The sequence below is a fragment of the Aspergillus oryzae genome, chromosome 1 (assembly GCF_000184455.2).
Source record: "Aspergillus oryzae RIB40 DNA, chromosome 1".
Taxonomy (NCBI): Eukaryota; Fungi; Ascomycota; class Eurotiomycetes; order Eurotiales; family Aspergillaceae; genus Aspergillus; species Aspergillus oryzae.
The window spans coordinates 2,321,453-2,337,923 of NC_036435.1; the positions used below are offsets into that span (position 1 = coordinate 2,321,453).

Here is a 16,471-nt window from a genome sequence, read left to right on the forward strand (position 1 = left end):
TAAGGGCAGTGCGCTGACCATTCAGCAATTTCCTTCTGTCCCCATCTTTCTTGACCTCCCAATCCACTTGGACGCCTTTCTCTCACCCACGTTCCCCAAACTCATGGTCCATTCTCACTCGGTTTGAAACGGCGTGTCCCCATGACGATCCTTAAAAGTGAGATCTCCGAAGTGCCATAATTAGATTTGCGCGCACCATGGACGCCAAGAACTCTACTCACCACTCAACGGCTCCCTCCGATCGCCAACAGGTACTGCCGCTCCTAAACTCCACTCCGGGCTCGTCGGCGACCGGGGCGTCTTCTATACAGAATTCAGACTCTAGCCACAGACCGACCCCGGCCCTGGCGTCTGACACGTCGTCGGCATCGCCAGCAGGCCATGACAATTCTCATGTGCTCTCCTTCGTCGATGAATCCATTCGTCAGAACATAACTCATAGTTCCGAGCGCAATAGTCAAGATGTAGGCAGAAATGCTGTAACGAAGCCGCGCAAACCGCGCAAGCCTAGTAATCCGGGTGGCCGGTCGACCCTGTTTTGGGTCCATAGCGACCCCCAGTCGGCGGCCCAGGGAACGAGGGAGGAAACCCTCAAAAGCATCCGTTCCCATGTTATGTCGGAGCATAACCGCAAGAAAAGACTGGAGAACACCAAACGGTACAAAAGCAAAACATGGAAGCACCTTGCTTTCCAGCCACCGGAAACCGCCGCTTCTAGTTCATCAGCCTCTAATCCTTTAGCCTCTGCACCGGACGACTCTCAAAAGATATCCCTCAAAGTATCTCAGCCAGAGCAACAAGGAGGAAGTTTGGAAAATGCACTAGCCAGCGACACGCCAGGCTTCGTGGCCGTCTCGACAGAAAACCACCATGAAGTTGATGCATCTTCGCATAGTCAGGCTCTCGCCGTGGTCCAGGATCTTTCGCCAGTGGCGTATTTGGGTCCAGGAGGCAATGATCCTTTTAATGTGTTTCACACGCGGCTTACTGATCGTATGTCTCGGCATCTTCAACACTGTGAGTCAATTTTTTGGATAATGTAGAGTATATGGAGCTCACATCTGATAGTCTTGGGTACCCTTACCCAGATAGCGTACCCGCTCCAACGCCGGTATGGAGAGAAACTACAGGCACATTGGACAGCACTGGTCCATCGCGACCCTGCCTCACTCCACGCGTGCATATGTGTTGCCGCCTCCAATACAGCCCTAACCATCGGTGAATTCCCGGTGAGGGAGGGTCAACGACCCAGTGCCCTACTTCTCGACACCTTTCATCACAGAGGTGAGACAATCCGGCTGGTCAACGAGGGGCTATCAGACCCTGTCAAAGCCTCGAGTGATTCGTTAATCGCCGCCGTTTCAACGCTGTTGACAATTGAGGTATGATATCCTGCCAGGGTATCCCGCTCGTTACTGACCAGCTAGATTGCTTCTGGAAACCCTGATTATCTCAAAATCCACCTGGCCGGTTTGAGGCAGATGGTTGCCCTGCGGAATAGCCTTGCAGACGTACCACCTGATATCCGATTCCAGATCTCTTGGTTGGTTTGACAATAAGAGAACGTTTCGTCTATCGCTAACACCAGCAGGACCGATATCCGAGTGGCTTGCATGGCCTTCACCAAGCCAATCTTCCCTTTCCTTCGTTATGCTCGCCCTGCCCATTTCACCATTGCCCCTCACAATGAAGATCTTGCCAAGACTGCTTCTGCATTAAATTCACTAATTGAAATACCAAGCATATTCGGTGGTGGCATGTCTAAAATCATCTACGACCTGTCTGAGCTTGTTTGGTACGCTGAATGGGTGAAGAGCGGCCTGAATTGTCAAGAAATCGACGACGAGACCGAAGGTTACTTCAACACAGAGGTCATATATGTCGAATATGCCCTTCATATGGATCGCTATCTCGAGACCGGCGAGCCTAAAGGGGATGCAAATATTGAAGGCTGTATCCGGCTAGCGTGTCTTCTATTCCACAATGGCACGATCTGGGAATTCTACCCCCAGTTCGGCCCCGTGTTCCCAAAACCGATCAGCGCTCTTCGTCTGGCGCTAGCTACCACGATCCCAGCCGGATTCTTCCAAATGCTCCCGGAAGTGTTAATCTGGGTGCTTTTCATCGGGGCATGGAGTTCGCGGTTTTTGCCAGAGAGAACATTCTTCGTGACTGAGTTAGCGGCTGCAGTGGGGAGACAAAGAATCCTGTCGTGGCAGGAACTGCGATCCCTGCTGCTGAACTTTTTCTACGTGGACCGCGTTCACCAAACTGCATTACGCGGGCTATGGGATGAAATCCAACTGATACGTATCCCGTGACCATCATCTATACCCAATGTGCCGTTATATAAGCATGTATAGTAATGATAATATCCCTGTACATACCGAGACAGGCCACTCCAGCCTTACACAGCTGCATCTGATCTCTATCCAGATACTTCACACTCCTCATGTGTCACGTTGTGATACGCTGCAGAATTACTCCCAAGTCCTTGGGCAAAGAACCAGCAAGCCACCTGATAACCGGCAGCGCCCTATCACTACGCCGTCCCATCAATAACAGCTAGTATTACTCAACTAGGTAATACTATGCAGGTTCAACAATCAGCCAATTGTCACACCAAACAGAGTGGACCCATACACAACAACCCTACCCCTACCTATCTAATAATCTCTTCTCCTACCTTCAATCAATCAATCAATCAATCAAGATTCTATTACCTGGTAGAGCCTAACTACTGAACGTCTAGCTATGCAGCTTTCTTCTCCTACCTTGCACCGCACCTAGCCGAAGGTCAACTAAGTCTTCCATCCAACACTCACACACCACACCCATCAAAATACCAAGTAAATAGGAAATGGGTGAGTAACAATACCATAACGTCAACAAAATTACCAAAAGAAAGCACATGACAACCATACCATAATCTCACCCGTCCCGCACACATGCATTAGTACCAACAAGGCCATGCCGTATTCTATCAGTTGTATTTAGTATGCGCGATTTCCCATGTCAGCGTTATGGCGTGATCTCCTGATTCCGATGAGGGAGTTTCCGAAAGTGCTTCTTGGCTGATCTACGTCAGAGGTAGATATCTTACTTGATGTACTTGGATATACACCTAGATCTACCATGGACCGTATCATTATTCTCAAGATATCCATTTAACCTCTCTATGAGAATAAAAACTAGACAACCTTCTACCTTAGAGCCCCAAGATCTCTAAAAAGAAAAACACAAACAACCAAATAGCCAAAATGCCGAAACAAAAAGAGAATAGAAAAGAAAAAAACAAGCTTATGCATGCAGGCTCACGCCAAGCCCGAGTTACACCCGTAGCCAGCTCCACGGGCTGCAAAAAATTTGCACCAAGATGCCGAACTTCCCCCGTCCGAACGATTCCCGACCTGCAAGGTAAACCGAGAAATTCCCGATCTATAGGACTTAATAGTTTGGCGGCCCCTTTTCTTCTATCTCTTCTTTTTTTTTCTGTGTGCGAATGGCCATACATGCTATTGCGCAGAGAAATTACAAGCGCCTTTTTTGCTCAATTTGTGTATTGATTGTTTCTATACTAATTGATTGATTTAGGATTTTGCGCTTGGTGTAAGAGCTATGTTCGCACTGACATATAGCGCTTCTGTGGTGTTCTGTTTATTATTATTTTTCTCTCTTCCTTCTATTTTCCGGCCGAAGGACGAATGGTTTATGCTAACCCTACAGGAACCACTCCTATATACTGTCTTCATATGAAGAGCTCAATGGTATTTGTCAACCTCTATGATGGGGGTATGTGGTGTATCGATCAAATGATGACTACTATCCTGGCACGTGTGGGAGCTAACGTCTGTGCTTCGCGACAGGTCCGCAACATTTCCCGTGGCCGAATAGACCTGACTTATTGGATCGCACGCCTGCAACTACAACACGATAAAGCAGCAGATTCATTATCATTGAGTGCATTAACTAATAGAAATAGATACAGACACAGACACACGCCCCCATCCATCGTCCACATGAACAACAGATCACCATCATTAAAAAAGCTATAAAAGGTGCTGGCAAACGGCAAAAGCAAATGAAATCATCGCAAAAGACCATCTATACCTGCTGCGGATTTGGATAGTACTGATTGGTCAAGCTGATCTGCAACACAACATGCAGAATGCTGACACGGCATTACATTCTCGCAGCAATGATCTTACAACAATGGGTATCTGGAAAAAAGGAAACGCAGGGACAAGATCCCGGTCCAATCGATCTATGATCATCAACCTTCGCACCTCGCAATAATCTAAGCGGTCTCGCGCTCGGTCTTGCGACTGCGGGCAGTGGGAGACCAGGGGAAATGGGCGACGGGGAGGATGAAGAAGCTGTTGCTGTTGTCCGCAATACCGGCGAGGGCGTTATACCAAGCTGCAAATGCCGCCAAGAGACCGAAGAAGCCACCGGCCTTGATGACGGGGGGGTTGGGCTTGCCCTCGGAGTTACGGTGGAGATAACCAATACCGAGGAGCAAGAAGGTGAGGTCCAGGAAGAAGAACAGCAAGAAGAAGGCTACGGTGGACCTCAAGGTGCAGAACAGCAGGATAGTGGTGAAGATGAACCATCCCTTGTCACAGTCAGCACACGACTCATTCAATCATCGGCACTGCAAACTTACAAAGAGGAACAATCCAAAAGAGTTATCGAACTGTGGTGTACCAGCGCCTCCGAGAGCGTCCGCAATCTCAAATCCACCTGGGGTCAGGATGATGGCGAAAGCAAGCCAGAAACCACCATAAGAAGACAGAGCGGTGGCACCAAAGGTATTTCCAACGGCCATTTCCCTGGCGAATGTTAGGGTGAAATGACGGGACATCTCAGAGAAGTATCAACTTACCACATGCCAGCAAGCAATTGAACAAGACCACCATAGCCGAAAGCTAAAGCGACCACAATGTTGGGCTCAGCGATGTCGCGCGTACCCATGTTGATCGCGCTCAGCACGAAAGTGGTGAGGGCGAAAGCAGACAGGCCCAGAGGGGCTGGGTTACCGAACTTGCGGTGCTCGACCGACTTGTACAGACCGGGTTGGAACTCACCACCGAAGGGACGCAGTTGAGCCTCAGCGGTGTTGACGTGAGCGAGAGGGCCATATCCGAAGCGCGCAGCAGCCCTGGCTGTGTCCTCAGCGGACAGCTGGTGGGTGGGAGCAGCTCCGTTGATACCATCGGAGTTGTTTCCGAAGTCCTTCTCGAACGCTTGGGGATCTTGTTCAGCGGCCATGATGCTCACGGATTGAAGGATCTATTCACAATAGGTCCAATTGATGTCTGGTGCGACAGAGAATTAACAAGTGAGGTCAAAAGAGGAAAAGTGAATCCAGCTAGCTGGACGTGGAGGTGAATATATATGAAACCACGCAAGGGGTATCAAGGGAGAACAGAAGACACTATGCGCACAGCACTGCTGGCTAGAACAAAACAACGGCTTGACGATTTAGGACCGTGCAAGATGGAGAAAGGAGGAATAAATAGAACGGAAGGAAGAGGAGGGGAAAGCGTAAGTCAAATAATAAAATAAGAAGGGACGAGGGCCGCCTGGACCGATGGAAAGAAACGAACAGACGCTCAATCGGACGAGCGAAAGTTGCAGGGGTGTGAGGACAGCAACTTACCGAATACGGGAGGAAGGCCCGTTAGTTGGGTTTAGTTCTGATTTAGGGTTTCCTCTTTTTTTCTTTTTCTTTTTCTTTTTCTTTTTTTTTTTTTTTTTCTCTCTCTCTCTCGCTGGGCTAATTTTTCTTTCTCAAGTTTCCCTCGGATGGATTGAGGGTCACGGTGAGTGGAGCAACGGAGCTTGGAATTTAGTTCGTGTCAAGAGGACGGACGATTTGCGCGAATCCACCGAACGAAGATACACTAAACTCGAGGAAGAAGGGATATGTCTGGTCTTAAATGGAAAAGGTCGACCATACGGTAAATAGAATCGGCTGTCGGGAACCAATTATTTCCAGCGTTTCCTCTCCAATTTATGCAGAAAAGTCAAAGCGGGGGGAGAAACACCAACCCAACTACAGTATCAATCTAGAAAAAAGAATTCGGGGGAAAGCAAAGGATGGAAATAAAAATTAATAAAAAAGGTATGGGGAAGCGGTATGGTTGGTCCAAGGGTGAAAGGAACTTTCTCCCATCCAGCAATTCTCATTGCATGGCCCGACTTTCCAAGACCCCGGGGTACGGAAGTGGAGACTCTTAGCAGAGAGTACTTTTGGTTGAATTATCATTTTTTTTTTTCATTCATTCTCAACCCTCTCAGCGAGCTCTCAATTAGTGTAGAATGTTTGTCTGGGGGAAAAAGCACCAATCAAAGGATCCTGAGACCCGAGACAGAAGTCGGTTCTTATTGGGTCCTGTAAGGATCAATAACCTAAGTAGATGAGCAAATATGTCTACTCGACTTTCAGGTACTACGGTTTCTTTTTCTTTTTTTCTTTTTTTCTTTTTTTCTGCTCCTTTCTACATTTCAACTTGAAGGTTACACCATATCATCTCAGTTCCTAAGGTACAGTACCAGATCAAGGTGCTTAATGGTCAGAAGGATGAATGGAGTAAAAAAGACTGGATGGGTATGGGTATGGAGTCAACTACGAAGGTTAGGTAGTATTGACCCTTACCGTAATTAACATAGTTCCCTAAGGTACATGAATGTGTTACATAAAGCAGAACGGCCCAGGTTCCAAACTGTCTGGTAATGCTCATACACGGGTCCGCCCGTGGCACTACAGTCCCCATCGTCCGTTTTCATTCTTCGTGGTCCAGTGTACCTCTTTCGATATTACTACAGAGTATGGTTCTCATCGAGATGTAGCATCAACAGGGTATTCCTACCACATACTGAAACAACCCACGCAAGGAGTTGTTACCATTGACGTGTGCCTTAACTCTTCTAGGCTAGTAATTTTCTCGTGGGAACTGGGGGCTAAATTTCAGAGACCATCTACAGTGGACCCCTTCATGCCAGACATGCTCCAACTCTCGTGCACATCGTCTGTGGGCCATCCATCTGGCAAATGCGACTCTCTCTAGACAGAAAGCTTGACATGAGGCGTCGTGGGTGTCACCATTTGACCATCATGGGCAAGCTGACGATTATTGTGGATTCATATGGAGCATCAACAAAAGCCCTGGAGTCTGGAGGACCTGCGCACACCATACCTACGGAGTATATGTATGGCGCACAAAACCTTGTCGTTTTATTTTTGATTTTTTTTATTATTATTTTGTTTTCCAGTCAACGGAATAACCAGCAGTATGTTATGGTTCTGCTGTGTCATTTTTCTCTCACGATGACTCGCTCCCTCTCTTCCGTTGATCGGCCGGATATTTACTACTGGCATGATGCATGATGCGATGGGAAAAAAAAAAGAAAAAGACCAAACCTTCTATCCCTCAACAACACTGATCAGCACGGAGCCAAACTAAACCGAGAAAAGCTCCAGGATGTCATCCATTGTGATTTTAGAATACCCGTACTTACTCGGTGGCGGATTACGCACCAATGATTCACCCGAGTGATCTCGACCCACGGACTTGACCGGCGAGGGAAACACTGGTCTTGAAGCCTGCGACCAATGCGCGCTAAAATAACTTAGGTTGGTAGACTGTTTCGTTCGCGACCCCGTCGCGGTAAATGATCGAACTTATCCCACTTGGTGTTGATTTGACTTCTGACCGTTTTTGCCGCGGAAACTGACTGTCTACACTCCGGAGCTCCACCGTGTTCCCTTTTCCTCCATTTCGGCGCTCACAGCCTCATTGCTGGCGTATGAACAAGCTCAGATGTCAGGGCGGGACCCATCACCTACGGATTATCATCATTAAATTCATCCCTGGACAATGATATTGACCAGCACAAGGAGCATATAATATGGACGGCCCTGCTCGACCGAAATAAGGAGTTGCCTATCACCACTCCTCAGGTTACTCAATGGAGTCGGGATTCGGACCAGGTACTTCGTTTAGGGTAACACCAGCAGATCTCCCTAGAGCGAAACACGGCTCGGTAATCCAGCAACCTCTGGCCACGTACGGGATAGCAAAAGTCGTTTATATTCCGTAAGAGACTTCAGGAATAAAGGGTTAGGATTTGCAAGTTATATGATGTTTGTTCCTAGGGCAACTTCTGACACTGACAGCATATGCACAATCGATTTGGGGTCATCTATTTCCTCCACCAATTGAAATCTGGGTAACTAACGAGGAGAGGTACGGCTCTCAGAATGATTCTGGTCGGGTATATCCGCACAGCTGCAATCAACCGGTTTATTGTAAATAGCGCCTATACCCAAGGAGTTCTCCGTAATCCGGTCAATAATTGATAACTACTTGGCAAAATGAATTACAAACCACCACCACCGGGAAAAAAAAAAAAAAAAGAAAAAACTACGATATTCGGCCGGACCGATACAGGTGGCCCAGGCCAGGTCCTTGGCAAAACAAATTATGGTGAACCTTCGGTTCAGCCCCTGCTGCAAGCCATACTAAATAATTGGGGGCTACTAAATAAGCTGCATACGTAGCTGCACCCAAGCCAATCCCATTGGCCGAGGGTGAACCAACAGATGCGTGGTTTGATGATTAAACTGATTAATAACCGGATTACCAATGGGTGAGGCCCTGTGCCCTAATATTATGGTTATATTAATTAATGTTATGCAATCTATATTAGCAATGGAGCAAATTTCGTATCTTATGCCAATTCGTATCGACCGCATTAACGGGTTGAAATCCAGTATCCTCCCGGCTCCATGATCTAGGCACTTCTCTTCGTTTTCCGAGGGAACCCATGTCTGTAAAGATGTATGCATGGAAGTTACCGACAGCCAGTCGGAGCATCAAAGAACGGTGCATACCTAACTATACCTAAACATAGCAAATCAACCTATAAAGCCATCAATTATCAGGCAGTCGTACAAGGTTCATCCCCGCAAAGTCTATGTATGCACCACCCTTGGCGCACATCCGTCACAAAGAACACCAAAACACGCTTGGCTTACTCCCGCATATCCCACGGGTGCGGAGGAGGAATGGAGAGATTGTGGAGTTGATCCATCCAGAGATGGAGATGTTACCCAAACAATCCTGCATACGAGATTGCCCTAGACTAGTCCCGAAAACATCATGTTACTATTGTTCCTCGACATACCAGGTATGCCCAAGACCTTTAACCTAGGTTATTACTTCAGTCCTCCATTGCCCCGGGACCCTTCGATCCATGGTTGAGTGCACGATCGAACCCCACAAGAAATGTATACTCCACGTGGAGAGGGTGAGATGAATCGGTCAAGTATCAGCAAAGCATATACTTTGGTATTCTGTATTCCGGAGCAGATGCCATGTCGGGTAAATTTAGGGCATATTCTATACTCCTGTTCATTATGCATTTGGAGGAACTGAGGGAAGCCCTATACGCCTACTTGTGCTACATCGCTGAAACATCAGAGCAAAGAGTTGGTCCAAGCCAACAAGACGGCAGATGATGTTTGGGTCATTGGTGCCCAAGCGCTCAATAGCCTGAGAGCTAGGATGACACGTCGTCATGCATTCCTTTGGTCTTGTCAAAAAGACCAATGGATGCATCTCTGCTCGGTCACGCAATGGGCGCGATCGACAGCTGCCGGCATGCCAATAGTAGACTTCCCAAGGTACGGAGTACTTGCTACAAACAAAGACCGAAGTGGAATACAAAGTACCAAAATAATGAAGAGCGTTATCAAAATCAAAATCCTTGGATTCACCACGTGGCTCCGCCCAGGGACGCGGTGCCGAGTTCTCTCTGCAGCCGAGAGTCCGGGGCACGGTCATCAGATCAGAAGGGTCTAACTGAACCCTGGTCTGTCGTTGGGGACGCCAATCTGGGGGGGCATAATCTTTGGTCTCCGGACCCTCAAAGGTATCCGGTACCATCCAAACATATTCCAGAACCTCCCCGGTTCCAAGACACAAGAGAATGAAGGAATCTTTTCGGTTCGGCGGAGCGGAAACCCAATGTCCTCAGGAGCCGAAAAATTGATTAGGTGAAAGGAAATACCGGAGGCGAAGAGCTCAGCCAAGGATTCGAAGAATCTTGGGGTCTCCACTACGTGAAGTCGGGGTTTTCTGTTCGTTCATTTCTGGATGGGACCCCGCGTGGGAGGTGGTTGGGGGTTCAACGTGATATCATTACTAGTCTTGGTGGCGATGTGGGATTGTTCTTCCCTTGCTACGTACTGACAGAAGGCGGTCAGTGAAACTCTTGCATATTAAAGTAAACAACCTTAAAAAGGCCCGGGATGGTGTCATGATCAACACCAGGAAACCTTGCTGCGATTCCACTGGCTACTAGTATCACCTCGAACGAGCTCAATATTTGGACTACACTATTTCATCTGGAGTATCTAGTGGAGTCACACGGATGAGGGATACCATCGGGATTTGAATCGTGTCAATTCTACTTAATAAATCCAGAGTCAACAGAAAATGGATGTCTGACCGCTCTTTCGCTGGAGATCTTCTCTTCCCCACAACGCTAGAATCAACTAGATTCCCACCACCAACAAGAGAGTGCAAAACAAAGGAATAGTTCACGAACCTTTGATTCTCAACTGAAGAAAATCTCCCTGGGATAGACGATCAGGTGGGGGTTACGCAATAGACCAGCATGATGCATGATATCTCAAATGGATACAAATGTGAGGGGTTTCCCGATCTGCATGCACACTTAGTTCCAAGAACTACTGGATAGATGCATGACCCGATATCAAATCTTCTAGTGAATATGCACTCTCTACTGCAAGACTATTTTACGCCCAATTCCTGGTGATCGTGCAAACTTTTCCCGGGTGGAGCGGCTTTTGCCATCACTGGATCAAAGTTCGCTATCCGCCGGGTTCCGCGTTCCCATCCTATGTTCTGTCCCGGTGACCAGAGGGAAATTCACCCAGGCTCTGGATGAATTGACCATAGTTTGACTTCAGAAGCTTCCACCATCCTGGTTGCTCACCGACACTGTTCTCACGCACCATCTTAGCTTCGATAATGCCATTGGTTGAGTTTGACGATTCCACCATCGAGCACGTTTTCTCGGTGTTCAATGCTAGCTTCACTTCGGGAACTAGACGGGTACAAGCGAGTCCAGTCGGTGAGATGTCTTGGTTTACAGTAGAGCTCATACGATGGAGTACATCATTGGGTCCTTTCTGTACCTTTGATAACGCATTCTGCAATTAGTCGCAGATATCATCTGACTAAAGAAAACAAGCTTTTGAGTTTCACCATTGAGTGATCACTATTCCAGGTCACCCTCATGGGTAGATACTCCCTCGCTAAGCGATGAGATTCTTCAGCAAATCTGAAAAAGCAGAAGCTTCTCCTGGGGGCTTTCGGGCAACTTGGTAAACACTGATATAGTGCCCAGTGTATAGCAGGACACACCTATCGATGCTTCAATTGCATTGTAGACCTTTTTATGGTATATGGAAGGTATGATCAGAAGACTGACTTCTTTACAACCTTGGACGCTTCTTCGTAGGAGAGTACTGCACAAGTACATCATCTTCTGCCTACTTGAGTGCACTACGATGGAAACTGGGACACTTGCCTACGACCACAGAGGCTACCGAGAGCAAAAGCCAATCAGGATTAAAGATGAACAGATTGTGTTATATCCAATGATAGATTATGTATGTACAATCTCATCTATAGTCAATGCCTTCTATACTAGCCCAAACGCCCGATAATGCAATGCAATGCAATGCAAGTAAACATCAAAAACAAGGAAGGAAAAGAAATCAAGCAGCAACCTGCGCAGACTTGAACTCCTCGCTAAATTCGTAATCAGTGTATCCCTTAGGATCCTTAACCAGGTAGAACTTCTCCCTCTCATAGGCCCTCAAAGGAATACCGGCCTTGACCTTGAAAGGCAAATCCGGGTTCGAAGTAAAAGGCCGTCCCATAGCAACAAGGGTATCATAATCCTTGTACTGAGAGTCGACAGCCTCCTTGGCCGACTCAGCCTTATACCCACCGGCCACCATGATCGGACCAGCCTTCTCATAAGCACGGAAAAAGAAATCCAACGAGTCCGCACTGGGCTCATCAACCTCCGTGTTACCCGCAATGCGAGGCTCCACCAGATGCACATAAGCCAGCTTGAACTCCTTTGTCTTCTGCGCCAGATACTTGAACTGCGGGACGGGGTCCGCCATGCGCATACCCTGGAAGGTACTGAAGGGACTGAAGCGAATACCCGTCCTCTCCGCGCCAATGGCCTCCGTCACAGCCTTGGTGACCTCCAACGCGAACCGGGCGCGGTTCTCAACGCTACCGCCCCAGCTATCCGTCCGCTGGTTGACGGTATCCTGCGTAAACTGATCAATCAGGTACCCGTTCGCGCCGTGGATCTCAACTCCGTCGAACCCAGCCGCGATGGCGTTCTTCGCGGCCTGCGCGTAGTCGCGGATATAGTCGCGGATCTCATCCTCGGTCAATGCCCGGGGAACAGCGCCCTCGGGGGTCGCAGGCACAGCGCTACTAGAGACGAGGTCGTAGCCGGCCTTCTGCAGGTTGGCCGGGTTAGCGACACGGCCCAGCGCCCAGAGCTGCATGAAGATGTAGGAGCCCTTGGCGTGCACGGCGTCGGTGACGGTGCGCCATGCGGCGATCTGCGCCTCACTCCAGATCCCGGGGACATTGGGGTAGCCGCCGGCGCGAGGAGAAATGAGGGTCGCTTCCGTGATGAGGAGGGTTCCGGGGACGGAACCGCGCTGTTCGTAGTGTTCCTTGACTATGGGGAGGGGGACATGGTCGTCATCGTTTCGGAAGCGTGTTAACGGGGCCATCGTGATGCGATGGGCGAGCTGCATGCGCCCGACTTGAAGGGGGGAGAAAAGTTTCGAGGCCATTTTTTTTTATTCAATTGGAAATAATATCTCTTCTTCTCTCTGTAAACACCTTTTTCTCGTTGAATTGGTGTTTTATATTGTATACTGGAGGTCCATGGAGCAAATGTACGACTTCCTTTTATACTATACTTCGGAGACTTTTTTTTTTCCATTTGTTTTTCGCCATTGATTTCCAATCATTGGCTTACATATCCGTAAGCAGAAAGTCTAAAGGTTAACCTATTTTCTTATTTTCTTCCCTTCTTTTCGGCACTTGTTCGATTTCCAGAACCTTCATTTTTGCCTCCACCCATGCGGCGCTCCTTACTCCGTATATCCGATGTTCGATTTTTATTCCGGTTCATTAGTAATTTGGATCTATTATCAATCATGCTTTCATTATTTTTATGATGTATGTACATGCCTGCATGTATGGACAGCACTTGCGTTAGTGTACCTGATCCCTGTTGCTACTCCGTATCTCAACCACGACTGTCATGTTAACCTCGAGGATATTATTGCTACTATTCTCTTGATGACGGAATGTGAATTATCACGGCTTGTCGATTTTATAAACATCGAATTCGACTTGAGTCCAACCAGACTCTGATAAGGAGAAGACAATATCAACATCCCATTATACACTTGGACGGGGCAAAGCATCTGACTGGGTATATGTACGCCATCGCATTATATTTCCATCCACAAGGCAGTCCCTACTATTCTAAGAAGCAACCATCGCCCGTAATCCACCGGAACACCTTGAATGCTATCCTGGTTCGGCGTTCTGCGCCCCCGGTAGAAGAAAAGCAAAAGAGTAAAAGAACGAAGTATCCAAAAGTATATAAGAAAAAAAAAAAAAAAAGCAAAGCCATTGAATCCATGGTATACTGCCATCGCCGTCATACATATTCATCACACAAAGACGAAACTATTGCAATGCTGCAGGGTATTTGAGAACGAAATTTGAAGAAATAAAAAATCAGAAATCAACTCTCAAGTGTTCGTGCGGCAGCCTCAAGCTGCGCATTGAACGCCTTGATCTGGTTCAAGAGACCCCCTTGGGCTCCAGGGGCGCGGGAGCTCACATTGTCCGCAACGTTGCGGAGCATGAACTCCAGTCCAACCGTCAAAGATGGTTCTGACGAACCTGAATCGTCTGAGCCGTCTGCAGGTCGGTTTCGGCTTCGTTCGAGGGCTAGATCTAAGCTGTGTAGGGAATTGTTGATGTTAGTGCGCGCCTAGTATGGTGTTAGCTACAAGGTCAAGCGACAATGGTATCGTTGCGTGGGCCGACTTACCAGGCTTGCATTTTCCTCCTTCGAGTGCTTCCTTCGTACTGCATCCATCTGCAATGCCACGCCCTCCCTTTCTTTTCGTAGTTGATACAGTCGGCTGCGCATATCCATCATTTCCCGCTTGGCCTTTTTCAGTTTGACCCCCAATACGAAATTACTGTCGAGCATTTCGCTCAGTTCGAAAAGGCGTCCTTCCAGCTCGGTGCCGAATGCTTCCACAGCCTTTTTCTTGGTGGTCCATTCTGAGCGCCGTGCTGCATTTCCCTCGTTGGAGATTCCGTTTTTGAGTGTTGTAAGCGTCTTCTCTAGTGTTTCTCGGCAGATTTGACTCAGAACATCAGCGACATTTACGCCTCCCCTACTAGGGAGTTTGGTTTTCTGTCTCGTCGAGAGCTCATCGGCAGACTCCTCCTCCTCGTCGGATAGTTCAGAAGGTTGAACATGGCCTCCAAGCGACGCGATATTAGCAAGACGGTGGACAGTTACGGGAACCGTCTCTCCGCGAGGCTGTCTGGGCTTCCTTCTAGTAGTGCGAGAAGCCTCTTCCTGATTTTCATTCTGAGCCGCAGGGTCTTCCTCACGCTGTGTGACTTCAGGACCCGTATTGGATAGTGACGGTCGGCCGCGTCCACGTTTGGGAGCTGAAGCTGGCTCTGGCTCTTCAGGGGCTTCGGGTTGGCGCTCGGGTTCTGGCTCCGGCTCCCGCTCCTCTTTTGACCTTCTTCCTCGCTTCCTCTTTTCGCCAGCTGGTTTTGGCTCCCTTGAAGACTTGGGGTCAGGCTCAGCCTGAGTCTCCGGTTCTACCTCTGGTTCCGGTCCCTGGTCTGACCTTCTTCTCCGTTTTCTCTTCTCGGTAACTGGTTCTGGCTCTTTGGGGACTTCGGGTTGGCCCTCAGGTTCTGGTTCCGGCTCTCGCTCCCCTCTGGCCCTTCTTCCTCGTTTCCTCCTCTCGGTAGCTGGTTCAGGATCTCTTGAAACTTCAGGCTCGGGCTCCACCTCCGGTTCTGGCTCCTGCTCCTGATCTGACCTCTTTCTCCGTTTCCTCCTTTCGGTAGCTGGTTTGGGTTCTTTTGGAACCTCGGGCTCGTTATGGGGCTCACTCTGGGGCTGCAGCTCCGGTTCCTCCTCTGACCTCCTTCCTCGTTTCCTCTTTTCGCCAATTGGTTTGGGCTCCTTTGGACCTTCTGATTCAACATCTGGTTCAGGCTCAGGCTCAGGCTCAGGCTCCGCCTGTTTTCTCTGTTTTCTCTTCTCACCGGCTGGTCCTGGTGCCTCCACACTCTCTGGCGGGTCAAGAGCTCTCTTGCCGGGGCGTCCAACTTGCTTTTGTATGTGATTCGTCGCCTTTGACTTTTGACGCAACTGGCGACTCCCTCCAGATGCAGCCGAATCTTCTTCCTCCGGCACATTACCCTCATCCAGAGGCTGGCCATTTTGTGTTTCACTGGCAAGAGAATCTTCCGTCAGCTCTTTTGCTTTTCTACCCCGGGGCCTTTTCGTTGTCTGTTGCTGAGTCGGTATGCTCTCGCCCGGCATGCTTTCAGTCGAGGCAGCCTCGTGCTGCGTGCTTCCCTCATCCATTGCTGGGGATGATTGTGCTGATGTTCGCGGCCGGCCTCTGGACCGTCTCCCAGACTGTGATTTAGGGGAGTCCGTTTCCATGGATTTATCACGATTCGTGTCCAACGATGGTTCCCGTGGTCCTGGCTGCTGCGTACTCTCAGTCTCGGTCTCCGGCCGCTCAATACTCTGGGACCGTCGCTGATCAGCACTAGACCCTCGTTGTTTCCGCTTGCCGTTCGTGCTGTCTTCAAGCGCTGGCGTTCCATCAGCCCTCGACGACTCTCTCTGGGGCTCCGTGGGCTCTTGATGCACATCGTTCCGATCTGAACGTTCATCCTCTAGAGTGGGCGCCTCAGCTGCCGGGTTGTCCCACACTATCGCGGTGGTTGAATCAGGCGCTTCTTTGGATGCCTGGGTAATATCTGTAGTAGTTTGCATGGTTAAGTGTTCGTCGCGTGGTTCCGTAGGCTTGCTAGGCACAGGCGCGCTTGTCTGAACGCCATTTTGGAGAACCGGCGAATCTCGTTTTTCCTGTTGCGTGACTTCTGGCTCGACGGATACTCTTGAGCTCTGGCCAGGGGGCTCTATGGTGACGTTAGATAGTAAGCATGACCATAGCATTATTCCATGCACGTACCAATCTTCCTTCGCTTGCCACTTCGCCCGAGGTCCAACGCATCATCTTCCGGTATGTCGAATGTTG

The 16,471-nt window shown here is 48.9% G+C and overlaps 3 protein-coding genes across 3 annotated transcripts; all 3 read right to left on the bottom strand.

Annotated features, from left to right (window-relative positions):
- Window positions 1-4,297: 4,297 nt before the first annotated feature.
- Window positions 4,298-5,271, bottom strand: AO090005001538 (acetate uptake transporter family protein; the record flags this gene model as incomplete). Its single annotated transcript, XM_001818398.3, has 3 exons — window positions 4,298-4,615; window positions 4,667-4,832; window positions 4,886-5,271. The coding sequence occupies 3 exons, from the start codon at window positions 5,269-5,271 to the stop codon at window positions 4,298-4,300; spliced, it is 870 nt and encodes a 289-aa protein (XP_001818450.1).
- A 6,544-nt stretch (window positions 5,272-11,815) lies between these two features.
- AO090005001535 (alkene reductase) lies at window positions 11,816-12,928 on the bottom strand (the record flags this gene model as incomplete). The annotated part of the gene is made up of 1 exon (XM_001818397.1): window positions 11,816-12,928. One exon carries the CDS (start codon window positions 12,926-12,928, stop codon window positions 11,816-11,818), a length of 1,113 nt encoding a protein of 370 aa, XP_001818449.1.
- Window positions 12,929-13,924: 996 nt separating this feature from the next.
- AO090005001534 (uncharacterized protein) lies at window positions 13,925-15,786 on the bottom strand (the record flags this gene model as incomplete). The annotated part of the gene is made up of 2 exons (XM_023237065.1): window positions 13,925-14,116; window positions 14,209-15,786. 2 exons carry the CDS (start codon window positions 15,784-15,786, stop codon window positions 13,925-13,927), a joined length of 1,770 nt encoding a protein of 589 aa, XP_023089406.1.
- Window positions 15,787-16,471: the final 685 nt, after the last annotated feature.